We start from the raw sequence: 17,905 nt of genomic DNA on the forward strand, positions 1-17,905 counted from the left end.
CTTGAATCTATGCTGAAGTCAGGAAGCTTCACTATCTCCTGTCATTTGTAGGAACTAACTGAAGGGTAAAAATGAAGAACATGAACTCCTCCTGGCGGCAGAAATTAGGAGATAATAAAGCCTTAAACAGCAGATGAGAAGAAGCCTTAAAGCAAACAATCATCTACAGAAGGAGAAATGGAATGGAGTGTAGGCACATTCTAATCCTTTCCAAGGAAGGAAACAATAGGAAAACTAAAATCAGCTTGAATTTCAAAGAGTTTGTAGTAATGCTCACACCTCAAATATAGGGGAAAAGGGGAGTGCCCACTTGTCCAAGTTCTAAACTCATTACATGACAAGCAGATCACATTTTTGGCCCAACACAACCTCCCCAAAAAGGTGTACAAAACCAATGGGAAACAGCCCTCAAACCTAATCAGAACTCTGTTACAGCCAAGGGAAGATGTTTAGAAAGTGGTAAAAGCACCAACTGGCAGAAACATTAAAGGCACTAAATGATGCCAAACCAAATATCAGCAGTAGAAAGTTCTATGTGATGCCAGGAGACTCAAAAAATGTACTGGGCCTGGACTTTCCTCAGAGAACTGATGGCAAAGTTCAATGACTCGCTGCATGGAACTGACTACAGTTCATGAACCAACTGAACTTCGAAACAGAAACAATACCAAATTTTAGGTGTCTCAAATTAAACAGATGGAAAGGAGTATGGTAAAGAAAACAAATAAAAGTCTATGATACCAAAAAGAAGTTTCAGTTTTCATACAATCATAGAATGTTAGTGCTAGAGAGGAAAGCTCTCCAGAAACTTCACCATTACAGGCGAGTTGTTCAAAAATAATAACAACTAGCTAACATCTATACAGTGGTTTGCAAAAAACTTTATAAATGTTATCTTGGGGCAGCTAGGTAGCACAGCAGATAGTGTGCCAGGTCTGGACCTAGGTTCAAATCTAACCTCAGACACACAGTAGCTGTGTGACCCTGGGCAGGTCATTTAGCCTAGCCCTTACTGCTCTTTTGTCTTAGAATTGATACTAAGGTAAAGGTTTTTTTGAAAAAAATGTCCTCAGTAAGTGAAAGGCAGATACTATATAAGTACCATCACTCCAGTTTTACAAATGAGGAACTTGAGAGTCTGAAAACATTTAAGGAATTTGCTGTCAAGTCAAAGAGCTAGTGATTCTAAGCTAGGTCTTCTGCTGTTGGGTCCAGGGCTCTTTCCATACATGGCCTCCCATCCATCACTGCCAGCCTTACAAAACTGGTCTTTTCCTTCCTTGATTATCTCTTTCTTGTGGTAGGATGAGTCAGAGAAAGAGAATATAACTGAACCCTTGGCAAAGCCATTTACTTCCATTCCACCACTATTCTAACTTGGTACCAGGAAAATTCAGCTAATGAAGACAACACAGTCAGGCAAATATTAAAGCTACGGTTTCTGGAGGCTCAAGGCTAATCCATCCCCCAAAGAAATCTACCAAGCAATTCAGAGCTCCACTAGGGAACCTTTAGGTTCCCCTTGGGGCACTCATTTTTCCCAACTGATCTGTCCCTGCTCACCATTCTCCCCTCCTAGCCTTCCTCTGCACAAGATTTAAGAGAGAACTCCTAGGGGAATAGGCAGTTTTCTACTCATGGAAGTGAACTTCACAAGGGACTAGAGGAAAAAGGAACAAGAAGTGGTTCTTTACCTGACTTGTACCTCTGGGCTTCCTGCCATTTTAACAAGGAGCGCCCTTAGAATCAACACCTTTCCTAGGGATAATCGCTAAGCAGACTGCTGGGAGTGAGGAAATTCACTCAGTTCCCAAATAAGAACCTATTGGTTACAATTCTGCTTGGAGAGAATTATGAACAAACCCTAGGCAGCTCCAATTTCTTAGAACTTATCAATCAATTAACAAGTGTTAAGTGTTGACTCTGTAGCAGACAATGTGCTAGGTACCCAAGATACAAATGCAATGAACAAATCATCTCTAATTCATAACAAGAGCAGCATTTACATCATTACATCACTCTTCAAGGCCAGTAAAGCATTTTACAAATATCTCATTGGAGGGTTCCACCCTGGGAGGTAGTTATTATGATCCCCATTTTACAGATGAAGAAATTGAGGCTGTGATAAGTTAAGTGACTTGCCCAGAGTCACACAGCCTGTGCCTAAGTGTTTAAGGCAGAGTTTGAACTCAGGTCTTCCTGATTTCCAGACCATTAATCCAGCCACTACACCACCTGACTGGCTCTAGGAGCTTAGAGTCTAAAAAGGGAGACAATCAAACAATCAATCAATCTCTCTGTCTCTGTCTGTCGGGGTGTCTGTCTGTCTGTCTGTCTCTGTCTCTCTCTGTCTCTGTCTCTCTCTCTCTCTCTCTCACACACACACACACACACACAGAGAGAGAGAGAAAATGAATAAAAAGAAATATAAACTAAAGTCTAGGCAGTTTAAAAAGGAGGGCGTCTGGAAAGGCTTTTTGTTGGAGGTGATAGAAGACAGTCTGACTCTGTGAGGCAGAGGGGAGGACAAAGTAATCCATATTTTATCCTAGAAGCAAAAGGGAACCACTAAAGTTAACTGAGAGAGAGTGATGTGACCATATGGAGGATGGGTGGACACAGGGAGAGACGAAGTCAAGAAGACCAACGAGAAGCCTAATGCCAAATCTGGGCCAGAGAAGGGAGGGAGGACTGGAACTGAGGAGGCAGTTAAGAGTGTCGGGGCAGAAATGGCAAGACGTGGCAAATGCCTAGGGAGGGAGGGAGGGAGAGAGGGAAGGGAGAGTAAAGAAAGGGAATAAGGCAAAATGACTGATGTGGGAGGCTGGAGGGAAGACTGGTGCCTTTGACAGTGATAGGAAAGTGGGAAAGAGGTGTCCAACTTTAGATACATTCGGTCTGAGAGGTCTCCAGATCATCCAGCCTGAAATGTCCAACAGGTAAGTGATGGCATGAGAATGAAGTTTAAGGGAGAGATGGGGCTGGATATATTGATCAAGGAGGCAGCAATCAGCACAGAGAATTAAAACTTGAGGAACTGACGGGGTCCCTGAGAGAGTATAGAGAGAAAGGGGGCAGGAGAGATCCTAAGGGAAGATCCACAGTTAGTGGGCCTGATGAGGACAATGACCCAACAAAGGAAATCCAGTCAACTCTTCTGCTTACATAGTGGAGAACAGAAGGGAGGTACATGAAAGGACTGGCTTCTGATCATTTTCTCTTTCCTCTACTTTAGAACTTCTAGAGCAGTTAACTTAAGGTTATGGGGTCTGCAGACAAATTTCAGGGGATCTGTGAACTTGAAACTGTTTGTATTTTATTTCTACAGACAGCTATTTCTTTTGGACCCTTCCACAGACCTCCACAGAAATATTTTTACATGATGGGAATGTGTCTGGTAATGTGAGGAAAGCAGAGAAGAAGACAGGAGCTGGGCCACATGTCTTAGAGGGAGGGGGCAGGTACATGGTTCAAGGACACATGAAGACTGAGGGCAGAGAAGCAAGGGCAGGAGGAGGACTACATGAGGCCTGGGGGCAGCCGTCAGGAAGCCTGAAGACAGGAGAGGATGGGCGAAGCTTGGGAGCCCAAAAACAGAAATGTGGGGCTGGACACAGGGCAAAGGTGTGCTCTCACAGTACGTGAGGTACCCAGCCAGGTTCCCAATCAGGGATCACCTCTTCCTGAATATCCATTCTTCTCCTTTCCTTTAGAGAGACTAGTTTCAGTTTTGTTTTGTTTTGTGGGGGGAAGGGGAGGTTGGAGTCCAAAGAATGCAGAACTGAGGTGCAAGAGTGGAGAGAGAGCACCATACTGTCCAGAGTAAAATGAAGGAAAAGGATTTTTTTGAAATGCAGATTTTTTTCAGAATTCTTTACCTAAAGTCAAATGTGTGTAATATGAATTTATGTAAAGGAAGAACTGTGCATATTGCTAACTAATTAGTTCTAGAGGTTAGGGTGACACCTACTGGAGGGAATAGCAATGTCGGGTGCTATTAGGAGGTGAACATTTTCTTTCAAACCTCCTCGGCCTTGGGAGAAATCTGCCCTGGCTCTGGAACCCCAAAGCTGCAAAGCCAAGGCAGAAACGGAGGGGCCACAGTTGAACAAAAGAAGATGAGCCTCGCAGGCAAAATTAGCTCTTCCTGCCCAGCTCCGATCTTTGCAGTCGCCCCTCCCCTCAGCAGGACTATTAATACTCTTATTTGCCAACACCACTAATTAGCTGGGCAGCACCCAGATCAGGAGGCTCCAGGGCCCTCCCCCACAAGCACTCTCACTCATTCCACTTCTGGTTTACAGGGAGGAGGTTCAACCAGGGCCCCTTCCATCCCATTCCCTAGGAGGACCACTGACTAGTGTTGGCCCCTGGAGTATCCAGGCAGCTTATGGCCCAGATGCATGTACCCCGGGGGCTTCCTTAGCCCCAGCATCAGGTAATCCTCCTTCTCCCAACACACACCAGAAGACTAGATTAGCATGCCCTTGCCTGAAGGGAATCTGGCCATTTGTTGGAAACTTCAATACAACTTCCCTGGGGCCTTCACAATATCCAGGAATTGGGGTGGCTGGAGTTCCAACTGTCAAACTCCAGGGACCTGGCAGAGGTCCTGATCCCAGCCCCAACTGTGGCTTCCTCTTCCCTTAGTCAATGAAATTTCTCTCCTCCCTGACATGAATGCTGCTGGGTCCGGCTCAGGACACTCTAGCTTCTCTCCAAATCTACACTCACCTCTGACTTTGCTTGTGTTGTCCTGCCAGGATGGTCACTCCTCTCCTCTACCCTCCCCCATCTTTGTTGATTTATCATGGTTTCCGTCCTCCCTCTTCCAAGCAGCCCTCCCTGATGACTCAAGCTCATGATGATTTTTCTCCAAAAGGCCACTTCCCCCACCTGAACACTGCTGTGCCCTAACTGTTTCACGACTGTAAATCGAATGGCCCCAACAAGATGAGAATGCTCTTGAGGACAGGCCTAAACGACCTGTTGTCCTCGCCCCGTCTGTCCCAGGTAGCTTTCCCAAACTTCAGCAGAACACAGAGTGCGGAGTAAGGTACTATCCGGACCCCACAGGCATGTTCTGAGTGTCTGGTAATTAATTATCCTGGATCTGACCTTTACAGAAGTACAGAGAAAAATGCCAAATAAATGAAGATGCAGAGTGTGCATGTGTGGGAGGAAGAAACTCCACCTACCTTTATTCTGTCATTGTGCTGCTGTCTGGGAAGAAAGCCTGATTAGATGCTTCTCCCCTCTAGAGGCCCTGCAGACCCTGCCTCTACCCCCTACCCCAGGACAAGTGGCAGGTCCAGAGAATTCTAGACTCCTGGTTCAATAAGGAAAAGCAAGACGCTGTGGAAGCCAACAGTCAAGAGGGAGGGTTCTGAGTCAGGAAGTCTGGCCGGCCAGTACCCACCTGGGACCCTGGCCAGAGCCCTGGTGGCCTCATCGGGAAGGGAGTGTTTGGAATGGCCCCTCTGGAGGCTAGTTCTCAGCATGGCTGGGAAGCACAAAGTCTCCATCTCCCTCCGAGGGCACCAGGGCTCTGAGAAGACAATGGAAGCTGAGCTCTTCTTCCTCCCTCCCCTCTGACTCTCCACACAAGGCAGGCCTCCCACAGCTGGGACACTCGTGTGATCTCACTAAGCCCCAGACTCCGTCGGATGTGGAGAAAGAGGCGGTCGGAAAGCATCCAGATTCCTCAGGGGAAGGGGAATCCCTCTGACCTCTGGTAGGAAAGGAAGGATTTCTAAAAAGGCAGAGCAGAGGCATCTGCATCGTGGCAAGGCCACCAGAGCCGCTCACAGCTCCAGTCCTGGGTCCCAGACTAACTAGGCTGTGTGACACCTCAGCCTGGCTTCCTTCTAGCTCCACATCCTACCTAGAGACTAGGGCCTCGGTGCCCCGCGACCCCAAGAAGCAGCGTCTGTGGCCCTGGGAGAACGCCTTACCTCCTGAGCGAATCTTCCTCGGAACTCTCCTCAGGCATTTCCTGGTTTAAGGCCTCCTGTGATACATTCCCGGCTCTGCTGGCGGCCGGCTGGCTGTAAACTCGCTCCCAGTGGCCCGTCTCCTGGTTGAAGGCCACTCCCACAGTCCGCTCATCCTGCGCACCCGTGGAAGCGCTCAACTCCAGCCTGCTGGAGCCAGGGATGCGCCCGCCCTCGGCGCCCTCGGCGGGGGACAGCTGGCTGCCCCCGGCCGGCAGGCCCTCGAAGGCGCCGGGGACCTGCCAGGAGGAAGTGCTCTCGGGGGCAGCCGAGTAGGCAGGCGCCGTCCTCTCCCAGCGCAGGGTGTCGTTGTTAAAGGTCAGGAGGTTGTGGCAGGCGCGGCAGCGGTTCAGGTGGCCCCGAGACAGGTTGGAATTGTTCTCGCTGCTGTGTGGCGTGGGCTGGTGGGAAGGGCCCGGCCTCTCGGGCTCGATGTTATTGTTGAGCAGCTCCTGGGCCTGCTGGGCCGGGGTGGGCTCCCCGCCCAGGCTGGGGTCCAGCTCCTGGAGTCGGTCATATTCCAGGAAGAAGCGCCTCAGGTCACATTGCAGCTCATTGCGGATGCTGCCCGAGCTGCCGCCCTGGCCCGAGCCGCCGCCCGGGTCTGCCTCGGTGGCCAGCCCAGACACGGAGAAGCCCCGGCCTTCGGTGGCGGAGGTGTACACGGACGCCTGCGAGCCGCCCTCCTGCTGCCTCAGCACGGACAGTAAGCTCACGGAAGAGGCACTGGTCCTGGGGGGGGGCAGAGCTTCAGCCTCAGAGCGCGAGTCCATACTTAGCACCGTTCGGGTCCAGTCAGAGCCCGCCAGCCCGGAGGCCATTTCCCTTCCGGTCTGGTGGTACCTGGAAGGGTGGCTGGAGAGCGGGCCGCCCAGAGAGCGCCGCGTGGGCCCCAGGCTGAGGTTCCGGAGTGTGTTGCCCGCAGTCCCGCTCTGCACTGTGCTGAAGGCAGACGGGCGGTTCAGGAGGCCCTGGTCCTGCGGCGCTGGCGAGGCCTGCTCCGGGGCCTGGTAGGGCTCGGTCTGCACGGAAGAAAGGGAAGCGCTAGTAGCCCCGGCAGAAGTAGAGGGGGCGCCCTCCTGGCGTGGGAAGAGGGAAGAAGGAAGTGGTGCACGGGAGCAGCGGCTGCAGAGGCACGGCATCCCCAGGGGCTGGCAGCACTCGGCCGGGGGGGAGCCGGCCCGCTCGCGGAGCCTGGCGTAAGCAGTCCTGGTGCGCTCCGTGCTGGGCGGAGGCGGAGGGGGAGGCGGGGGCGAGGGGGTGGCAGAGTCTCGGACCGTGCTGTGCTCTCCCACCTGGATGCCAGAGGAGCGGGACGACAGCATGTGCAGGAAGTTGTGCAGAAGGGGCGTCCGGCGCACAGGCTGGGACTGCAGGAGAGCGCGCTGGCGGAAGTGGGACAGCTCCGGCCCATCCACAGGGATCTCTGGCTCATCGTCACTCTGTAACAGACCACGTTGGGGGGAGCGGAGAGACAGGGGCAGGGGCAGGACTCAGCTGTGCTCTACTGCCCCAGGAGAAAACCCCCCAAACAGAGCAGAGCCCCTGATCTGGGGAGCTCAGGACCCTCAGAACCAAAAGAGACCCTTCAGGCAAGAACTGAGCCTAAGGGAGCAGAGCAGGAAAAGCAGGCTCAGTGTACACGCTCCCACCTCACTTGACAGGGAGGTTAGCCCCCAAGAGGAAGAGGCCAACAGCCAGTCAGAGCAGTGCGAGGCACCCCCAAACCCTGCCTTGTCCTGGCAACGGTGGGGGCTGCCATTCTAAAGGGGAGGCAGGGCCCAAACTCCCAGGGAAACCATAGCTCTCCCTTTGGAGACACAACCTGATGCTTCCTGGAGCTGGACTGAAAGCAAGGAAGTATTCAGTAGCAAAGAAGAAGCAGCCCTAAGCAACTGAGGGCTGGGCTTAAAGGCTTGGAGAAATCATGAATTCAGTTACCTGTTGGTTGGAGGGGTTAACGATTGCTGTGAGCAAGTAGTGTCCAAGGGGGTCAAACCTCACCAACCTGAAACCAGACAAGGGACAGAAACAGACAGGATGGGAAGGAAGGGGGAAGAGAGACACAGAGAGCAGAGAGAGAGGGAGAGAGAGAGCAGAAGAGAAAGGGAGAGGAAGCAAGAGAAAGAAAGGAAGGGAGACAGAGAGAGAAAGAGAAAGAGGGAAGGAGGGGAGAGTGAGATGGGGTGAGGGAAGGGGAGGGAGGCATGAGGGTAAGAGAGAAGTCGGTATTAATTCAAAAGTTGGGAAATACTATATTATACTCTACATCAGATATCACCAAAAAACTCAGGGGTCACATACCCTGGGATTTATTTAGCTATACTTCCAAATCTTGGGACAGACAGAAAAAGCTTCAGCTCTTCCTGCTCCCTCTCCCCACTTTCCTCAGAAATGGGGTTCCCATAACCCTGAAGAAACAGCAGTCATCTCCCAGGGTGCACAGTCTGGCCATGAAGTAGCAGAACTCTCTTATACTCCCATCCATGGGGATACGTCCAACCTGCAGCTCCCCCTGCTGGAAGTGTGAGTCACAATGGCACTGAACAGCCCCAGCCACAAACTTAATGACTTTGACTAGGAAGTGAGTCTGGGTCCATCTGCAACACCACAAGACTGTAGGAGACAACATTTCTCTACCGTGAATCCAGGTTCAAGGTGGCCTCATGTCTTAAGTTTGGGGCGAGAAGAAAGCTGTGCCCTACTTAGCAGAGGCTGTTACATGCTTGACTTCTCCAAAATTCCTGTCTTACAAAGATTTGTAATAAGCACAGGCAGAAAGTAAAAAAGAAATTCTTCCCTCCATGAAACATCAGAACATACTGTTATGTCTCCCAAAAGACTGCTTCTACTCTCAAACCTCCTCGGCTGGGGGGTCTGCTGAATATCCCCAGGATCCAAAGCCACCAGAGATAAGGCACTGTGGGGAGGCCCACAGGAGAGAAATCCTATCTTCCCAACAAAGCTGCATTCCTGCACCATCTTTGGAAATGGGAGCACTTGCTACAATCAGCCAGACCCAGAAAAGTATAAAGGGTGACGACACACACAAGATTTCCGCCTCTATTCCAGGCCTGTACCCAAACTACTCACCGGACCCTCTCCATCTCGCTGGCTGTCTTCACCACTGCAAAAGGCTCCCGCCGGCTCCAGTCCCAGAAGTGGATCTCATGGGCTGTGGCGATGAGCAGGAGCTGAGCCGTGGGGTGGAAAGCCAGGGAGGCAATGGCATTGTTGCTATCTGTGAACCAGCTTTCACTGCCACCCTATGGATCATGATCAGGTTAGACAATAAGCTCGTGGCAGGCAGAGAAACAAACACCTATTTCAGAGGCATTCTATTTGATAGAATTCACGGTATGCTGGGCCTTTTTTAAACAGGACTCATGAAATGAATCAGCAGCAGCAACAGGCCCTGACCATGCGATAGTCCTTCAATGGTCAGTCCTGTTGGACTGCTTATATCCAAGTCTTTCACAATGAATGGGCAAGGCCCACACCCAGTTCTCCAGTGAGGCACCTGCTCTTGAGGCCTATAAAAATGTAAAGCCTCTTGTGCCCTGGTCTGCCACAGTATAGGGCACACTATCCACCTGCACCAGTCACCAGCGACAAGATCATGCTGGGGACAGCATAATCCTCCCTACAAACCAGCCCGAAGGATATGCCTCTCAGAATCCTGGGAGACACTCAGATTGACCCAAGGGACAGCTAGCAGAGACAAAGTTTACAAGGTTTAGGAGCCAGGCTTCCCCTCCACAGATCAAGTAATAGGTCAGACCTGATGACTGGCCAATCCCATAAATCAGGAGTCATCCCGAAGCATCAGGTAAGACTAAACAAGGCTCCAAAGATAGTGAAAGGCGGAAAAACCCCACAGTGGTGGAGTTGAAGCAAAACCAACAAGGTGTTTCGCTGCTGCAAAGCCAAGACATTGCTCTTATTCTCAGAGAGCAATCTCAAGTTATATAAGGAAGTTATAAAACTCTTTCTATGTCTGAACCAGTAATCCTGCTCCTAGATTTATATTCAAAAGAGATTATTAAGGGGAAGAAAAGATGTCTATAACAAAATGCTCAGAACGGGCACCATCTGTAAAAGTCAAAGCCTAGAAACAAAACTCTCATCCAATCATCAAGGAATGACCAATGGGAAGAATCTGAAGACTTCCCTGAAGTAATGCCAAGTGTAGAAAGCAGACTCACAATAACAACAAATACCCTGACTACCACCACAGAAAGGAAGACAATATTAAGTACTAAGTAATAAAGGAAGACAAAATTTAGGTTAAACACCATGGATAATGCCAATCCTGCCTGCTTAAAGTTCTAGCAAAGGGTCTCTTCCCTTTTAAGGAAGATTGGAGATTACGTAAAGGGTACAATGGCATGTGCTGCTGACTGTCACTTGTTGGGAGTCTTGCTAAATTTCTAAGGGCACGTATGTTCTTATTTCAACTTGTTTGTCTATGTTTGCCTACTATATTGAAAAACAACTTATCAAGGCAGTTAGGTGGCTCAGTGGATAGAGACAAGCTTAGAGATGGGAGGTCCTGGGTTCCAATTTGACCTCAGACACTTCCTAGCTGTGTGACCCTGGGCAAGTCACTTAACCCCAAGCTGCCTAGCCCTTCACACTCTTCTGCCATAGAAATGGTACTTAGTATCACTTCTAAGGCAAAAGGTAAGGGCTTTAAAAAAAAAAAAGGAAAAAAACAATTTATCAACTTTTGAAAAAGAAAACCTAGTGTCTGAAAGTAAAGGGGTTTGGTAGAGGTATCTAGCAATTGGCTTTCCCAAGGTCAGAGCAGCCAAAGGAAGTACTCACATGTAAATCCCAAATTCTAACCTCCCCATCGAGGCAGCCAGAAGCAATGAGGCCTGGGATGGTGGGGTGAAAAGTCACACACCATGGCGTACGTCGATGCCCAACCAGAGAATGAACACATTTGCCAGTCTTCACCTCCGTAATGTAGATGTTGTGGTTCACATGGGTGGAGGCCATGAGAGTCCTACAAGAGAGAAGGAATGAGGAGCCAGGCAGGGGAGGATGCAGTGAAAGACTTTTTTGGATGAGCACCCATCCTGCAGGAGAATGGAGTACGCCTGGGGCTCCAGGTACCTCCCTTCCTCATCAGTGTCCTGAACATGGAATCTCAGCAGGCCAGGCCTTTCCAAAGCAAATCAGACCACATCACTTTTGTATTCGATAAACTCCAGGGGCCCTCTATGACCTCTCAGATCAAACAGAAACTCCATCACCTGGCCCCTACCTTCCTGCCCAAGCTCCTGACACTGCACTCCCCTGCATGTTCTCTGCCATCCAATGACACTGGCCTCCTGGCTGTTTCTCAAAAGTGATACTTCATTTCCCAACTTCAAAGTGTGTCCTCATTCCTGGAATTCTCTCCCTCCTTATCTTGGCCTCCCAGAGAGCCTGACTTCTTTCAAGGTTCATCCAAAGACAAGAAAGCCTTCCCTCTGGAATCCCCTTCAGTGTCTAGGTCCTGCCCTCACTAGACTGTAGGGCTCTCTGAGAGGGAGGCCTGCTTTTTTTTTTGCCTTATCACTATGCTTAAAAGTGCATCAGCAAGAGAAATAGAGATCAAATGCCATTCTTGATGTTCTCCAAAATAACTGACATTTCTATAGCCCTACTGTGGGCTAAGAACATTACAAGCTGCCTTCCTTTCTCTCGTCAGCTTGGATGCCATCTCTAACACCTTTTCGGACACCCCCAGGGCCTCTGAGCATCTGGTATTTAGTCTGTCGAGGTTTTGTCTTTCCTCCTCTGAGTGTTGTTTTCCCCTCCCCCCAAACATGCACACCTTGGGTGCTATAAGCATTTCATTTCTGTCTCTGGATCCCCAGGACTTAGTTTGGCCTGGTATACAGTAGGTTCTTACTAAACACTCTGAATTGAGATGTTCTCCCCTTATTCCCAGGACCACTTTTGCAGATGAAAGGTTTTGTTTTTTTCCAGAAGAGGAAACCCACTAAAATTCATCCAGAAGCACTGCACTTCCTCTCCATCAATGGCTCCCTCTGAACTGTTTCTAAGACCTCTATAGCCCCTTTGCGGCCTCTTCTTTCCTTCTCTGCTAGAGGGCAAGGCGACTCTCCCTGTTGCACTGCTAAGAGCCTCATGGGACTGGTCTGTGCTGCCACTAGGAAAAGGACAGGGCCAAAAGGCAGGATTCAGGAGAGCCCAAGCAAAGCCCAGGGTGCTGCCCCACCACTGATGGTGGGAAAGGTAAAGCGGTAGAAGGGAGCAGAGTACCTGTCTGGGCTGAAGGCCAGTAAGAAGGTGGAACGTGGACTGTCAGGAAGTTCAACTTTCTGGAGGAAAAACAAGACAAGACAACGATAAGACATTATCCCTGGACCCATCTAGAAACAATCATTAATGACCCTGCTTCCAAAGCCACGTTAGCCTTCACTGTCTGAGACTCAAACCATTAGAAAACAAAGCTCAAGGTAGAGATTGAGGGAAATAAGCACTAAATTCGGTCCACACTTTAAGCAGCACCCTGGGATGGTTGCTTCTCTTGCACTTTTTCCTCTGAAAAGCCAAGCTCCATCTGTTTCCACCCTTGCCTGACCCAGTGCTAGGACCTATCCAGGAACCCTTCTTTCCCAGTCCCTATGACAAAAGGTTTCTTGCCTTTCCTTCCCACTTCATCCACCGAGTTTTATCCTCCACCAGCTCCTGCAGAAGCCGCTGAGCCCCCAAGGCCCGTGTGCCTCTTTCTCGACCCCAGAGTATCCGGACAGCATTCTTCTCGGGGACAACCTTCATGGCTCTTAGGCACCACTACCACCCCAGGCACAGAGGATGGGGGAGCAAGCACTGGCTCCAGGTTTGGAAGCAGCTAAAATGAGGCCATCTAGGTCCTTGAAAGTTATCCTCATGGAAATCTAGATAAACAAAAATGGCATTAAAAGATAGTTCCATAGCTGGAGAAACGTCCTACTGCAAATTCATTTCTGCTTAAAGGAGGAATAAACATGGAGGGAAGAGGAAGAAAGGGAAATTTCTTCTGAAGTTGACGTTTTGAGTGTTATTATCCTAAAATAAGATTACTCCTCCCCCAACTCATTCTCAGTCAATTCACCCTCATAACTTTTCTTCTTACTATAAGGTCTAGGTCCCAATAATGGATTTTGACATCAGCAGCAGTAACAACCAAAAAAAAAATAGTTTACCAAGCAAAGAAGCATTTACATTTTAAAATTTATTTTTATTCTGAACTTAAAACACCGAAGACTCATTTCCACATACAAAGTAGGTTATAGATGGCTTGCTCTTCCTTTTAAGCATATCATAAATTTCACATGTAACTTTTAGTGGTGTTCCGCTTATCTGGAGTTTTTTGGTCTTCCCTCTGATCTCTTCTATGCATTTTAAAGGCATTAATAATAACAAATAATAAAATCCTTTTTTTGTTTGAAAATTCCACAACCATGCTTCCCCACACATACACACACACGCACACAAACAAATTGGGAGAAAAAGAAGAAAAGCGAGCCCAAAGGAGGTTTTCTGATATGCCAGGCCCTCAAATCCTGCAGTTATCATTTTGTCTACATATATTTTGTCATAGGTTGTCTTTTAAAATACAAAAGACTCTATAACCATGAAATTCCTGGCATAAAGCAGTGGGAAAGATGGGGTGGTTGGGTCAGGAAGCCCTGAGTTCAAGTCCTGCCTCTGGCACATACTGGCTCTATGACACCATCAGGAAACTCTCGAAGACTTGAAGTTGCCAAAAAGTTTGGTTCTGCACTGGCAGAATGAGTTTCCCTGCCTAAGAGTTCCTTATACTCAAATAATCAATAAGCATGTATTCAGTCCCTCTGAGGTGTGTGCCAAATCCTGGGAATGAAAAAGCGAACAAAACAACCCTGTTGGCAAGGCACACACTCTCATGCAAGAGACAACAAGGGCATCTCTAAGGAGCAACGGAATAAATAAAAGGTAAATAAATGGAAGTAATGCCAGGAAATTAAACACATTTTTTTGTTGTCTGGGAGGACAAGAATCAGGAAAGTTGTCAAGGAGAAGGTGGTACTTCAACCACATCTTGAAGGAAGGGGGGAGGGGTGCCAGCCAAGCACAGGAGAAGAGTAAGATGCCCATTTTGGATGGATCCAAGTATGCAGGAGGGAGTCATGTCCCATGAGACTACAGAGAGGTTGGCTGGCATCTGATATGGAAGGTTTTAAAATCTAAACAGAAGAACTGATAGGATTCCAGAGTCCTAAGGGAGCCAGTGGAGTGGTTTGAGAAGGAGAATGCCAGAGTCTGGTGTATGATTAAGAACAATGGATTTGGCAGCAACACGGAGAGACTTCTAAAACCAGAGGTCCAGTCCTCATCCTTCTGTGGCAGGGACTAATGAATGAATAAAAAGGGATATGGCTTCCTCCCCTCAAAGAGCTTACTGTTTCCTGAGGAGCGATGGCATAGACAAAGAGAAGTAGAATCCAAAATAGAATGGGACAGAGGCAAGGGAGAGGTCCAGGCAAACTACTCTCAGGACTTGAGGAGATTGTTGTGCCTTGGAGGAATCAGGGAAGGCTTCATGACCCCAAAAGCAAGAGGAAAAGAGCCCATATGTACAAAATATTCACTGCAGCAAAGAGGTGAAAACTAAAAGGGGGTGCAGAAACTGGGAGAACAACTGAACTATAGTATATAAATATAATGGAGTATTACTGTGCCATAAGAAATAATGAGCCCCTTTGATCCAGCTGTACTATTGCCAGGTTTGTACCCCAAAGAGATCATAGGGAAAAATACTTGTACAAAAATATTTATAGCCGCGTTCTTTGTGGTGGCAAAAAACTGGAAAACAAGGGGATGCCCTTCAATTGGGGAATGGCTGAACAAATTGTGGTATTTGTTGGTGATGGAATACTATTGTGCTCAAAGGAATAATGAACTGGAGGAATTCCATGTGAACTATAAAGACCTCCAGGAAGTGATGCAGAGTGAAAGGAGCAGAGCCAGAAGAACATTGTACACAAAGACGGATACACTGTGGTAAAATCGAATGAAATGGATGTCTGTACTAGCAGCAATGCAATGACCCAGGACGATTCTGAGGGATTTATGGAAAAGAACGTTACCCACATTCAGAGGAAGAACTACAGGAGAGGAAACCCAGAAGAAAAACAACTACTTGAACACATGGGTTGATGCGGACAAGATTTGGGAAGTAAACTCTAAACAACCATCCCAGTGCAACTATCAATAATATGGAAATAGGTCTTTTTTTTTTTTTTAAACCCTTAACTTCTGTGTATTGACTTATAGGTGGAAGAGTGGTAAGGGTAGGCAATGGGGGTCAAGTGACTTGCCCAGGGTCACACAGCTGGGAAATGTCTGAGGTCAAATTTGAACCTAGGACCTCCCGTCTCTAGGCCTGGCTCTCAATCCACTGAGCTACCCAGCTGCCCCCAGAAATAGGTCTTGATCGATGACACATGAAGAAACCAGTGGAAATGTTCGTCGGCTAGAGGGGTTGGGGAGGGGGGGTGAAGGGGAGATTAAGAACATGAATCATAAAACCATGGAAAATTTTTTTCTAAAAAATAAAATTTAATTAAAAAAATGAGAGGCAGCTAAGTGGCTCAGTACATAGAGAGTTAGACCTAAAGGAGGACTTGGGTCCAAATTTTATCTCAGACAATTCCTAGCTGTGTAACCCTGAGCAAGTCACTTAACCTCCATTGCCTAGTCCTTACCACTCTTCTGCCTTGGAAACAATACAAATATAAAAGCTAAAACACAAGATAAGGGTTTAAAATAAAGAAATCATGAAAGGGATGGTTTCTAAGAAACCTAAGAAGACTTGTATAAAATGATATAGGAAGAAATAAATAGAACCAAATGAAAAACTTATCCATGTACACCACCACAACTCTGAAAGACAACTCCTCTGACTTAGCATGGCTTGACAGAAAGAAGGAAATATGGGCTGCCTGGGGAAGCAGCAGCAGTTCTTGGTCAGGCATGAGTCAGGCTAGAAAGCCTTTCCAGAGATAGGAGGAATAGAAAGGATAGAAAGAAGACTTTCCACGAGATAGTCTTCTAGTGCCCCTTTTTGATGGCAAGAGAGAAAGATGATCAACTGGCGCAGACTAGAGAAAACACCACCACAGTGGGAGAAGGAACACCAGGAAAGAGTTTTGCCATTATGTGACACTAGGGAGGGAAACCAAGTGAGAAAACCATTCCAATGAATCCCTCCCTTTACAACTTCTTAAATTTCAACTAAGAGGAAAGATGAAGATTACAAAATGAGCAAAATCTCCAATTAAAATGTCAACGAAATTACTCTTAGCACTTGACTTCCAAAAAACAAACCAAAGAGCTCTTTTTGTACATGCTTTTATGGGTACATGTTTCTACGTAACTGTCGCTGAGGAATATGACAGGAAATAAGCTACAAACAGGGATTACTGCTGGGCGGGGATATAGACCACTCTGAGAATGGCAACCATGAATTTGTGTTGGACTCAGTCAGCATGTTTCTCCTCTCAGAATGCAACCCCAGGGACCTGAGAACAAGGACTCTTTCATTTAGGTCTTTGCATCCCCAGTGCCTAAGGTCAGTGTCTGCCCAAAATAGGTGCTGGGGGGGGGGGGGGGGAAGATGGCAGCACTAGTTGGTGTTTTAGGGACAGATAAGTGATGCAGTGGATAGAAGTCCTGAAGTCAAGACCTAAATTCAAATCTGATCTCAAATTCTTATTAGCTGTATGACTCTGGACAAGTCATTTAATCTGTCTCGTTTCCTCATCTGTAAAATGGAAATAATAGAACCTACCTCTCAGGGTTGTTGTAAGGAGTAAATAAGATTATAATTGTAAAGTCCTTAACACAGTGCCTGGCACATAGTAAATGCTCTAGAAATATTAGCTATTATTGTTGTTGTTACATGCTTGTTTGATTGACATACTTTGAATTGTGAGTATATTTGTCCTACTGCAAATGCCAGGTTTCAAATTGACTAACTGATAACTAAGAAAATCTACCCAAATTCCCTAAGATGATAATAAGAAGGAACAGAGAGCATAATCAAGGGACCTTCTAGTTAACCACACAGGGTATATAACACCTGTGCGTGTGTCACCAGGGGGCAGATGCTCCAGAAGGACTGGGAATGAACCTGAGGCAAAGTTCTCCTCTGTGACCCAGATACTATAGGTACCTAAACTAAAAAACATGGCGCAAGAAGGGAGGGGAAGAGAACATACTCTTGCTCAACCAGCCATACAATTTTTAAAACTGTTAAGTGTTATAAAAAAATTATTCAGTAGTAAAGAGTCTATCAATTCTTAGAAAAAGGGCATACAACTAGAAAAGTAACACATTAAAACATCCAATTAAATACCAAAATTGAAATCTTAAATATAAAAGGGAAAATTAATAAAATTTAAAGTAAAAAAAAACAAACTATGGGAACTTGGTTTTTTGTTGTGGTTTTTTTTTTAAACTAAAGAAAAAAAAAACATTAGCTAATTTGATTTAAAAGAAAGGAGGGGGCAGCTGGGTAGCTCAGTGGATTGAGAGCCAGACCTAGAGATGGGAGATCCTAGGTTCAAATCTGGCCTCAGACACTTCCCAGCTGTGTGACCCTGGGCAAGTCACTTAACCCCCATAGTCTAGCCCTTACCATTCTTCTGCCTTGGAGCCAATACACAGAATTGACTCCAAGACAGAAGGTAAGGGAGGAAGGGAGGGAGGGAGGGAGGGAGGGAGGAGAGGAAAGGAGAGGAGGGGAAGGGAGGGGAGGGGAGGAGAGTAATGATGAATGCACAACCAATAAAGACAAAATAAAAGCAATTATAAGGAACTATTTTGCTCAGGTATACACCAATAAGACTGACAACTAAGTGAGATGG

At 47.4% G+C, this 17,905-nt stretch overlaps 1 protein-coding gene across 1 annotated transcript in view; it reads right to left on the reverse strand.

Annotated features, from left to right (window-relative positions):
* The window catches only part of AMBRA1 (autophagy and beclin 1 regulator 1), a 190,131-nt gene that overhangs the window by 138,868 nt on the left and 33,358 nt on the right, over positions 1–17,905 (reverse strand). Inside the window, exons 2-7 of the mRNA XM_044681373.1 lie at positions 12,657–12,910; positions 12,273–12,331; positions 10,821–11,004; positions 9,087–9,259; positions 7,935–8,001; positions 5,955–7,435 (exon numbers count right to left, since the gene is read on the reverse strand). Coding sequence (XP_044537308.1) covers positions 5,955–7,435; positions 7,935–8,001; positions 9,087–9,259; positions 10,821–11,004; positions 12,273–12,331; positions 12,657–12,791 — 2,099 coding nt within the window. The 5' untranslated portion in view covers positions 12,792–12,910. The remainder of the gene's footprint in view (positions 1–5,954; positions 7,436–7,934; positions 8,002–9,086; positions 9,260–10,820; positions 11,005–12,272; positions 12,332–12,656; positions 12,911–17,905) is intronic.

The sequence above is a fragment of the Gracilinanus agilis genome, chromosome 6, assembly GCF_016433145.1.
Source record: "Gracilinanus agilis isolate LMUSP501 chromosome 6, AgileGrace, whole genome shotgun sequence".
In the NCBI taxonomy this organism is placed as follows: Eukaryota; Metazoa; Chordata; class Mammalia; order Didelphimorphia; family Didelphidae; genus Gracilinanus; species Gracilinanus agilis.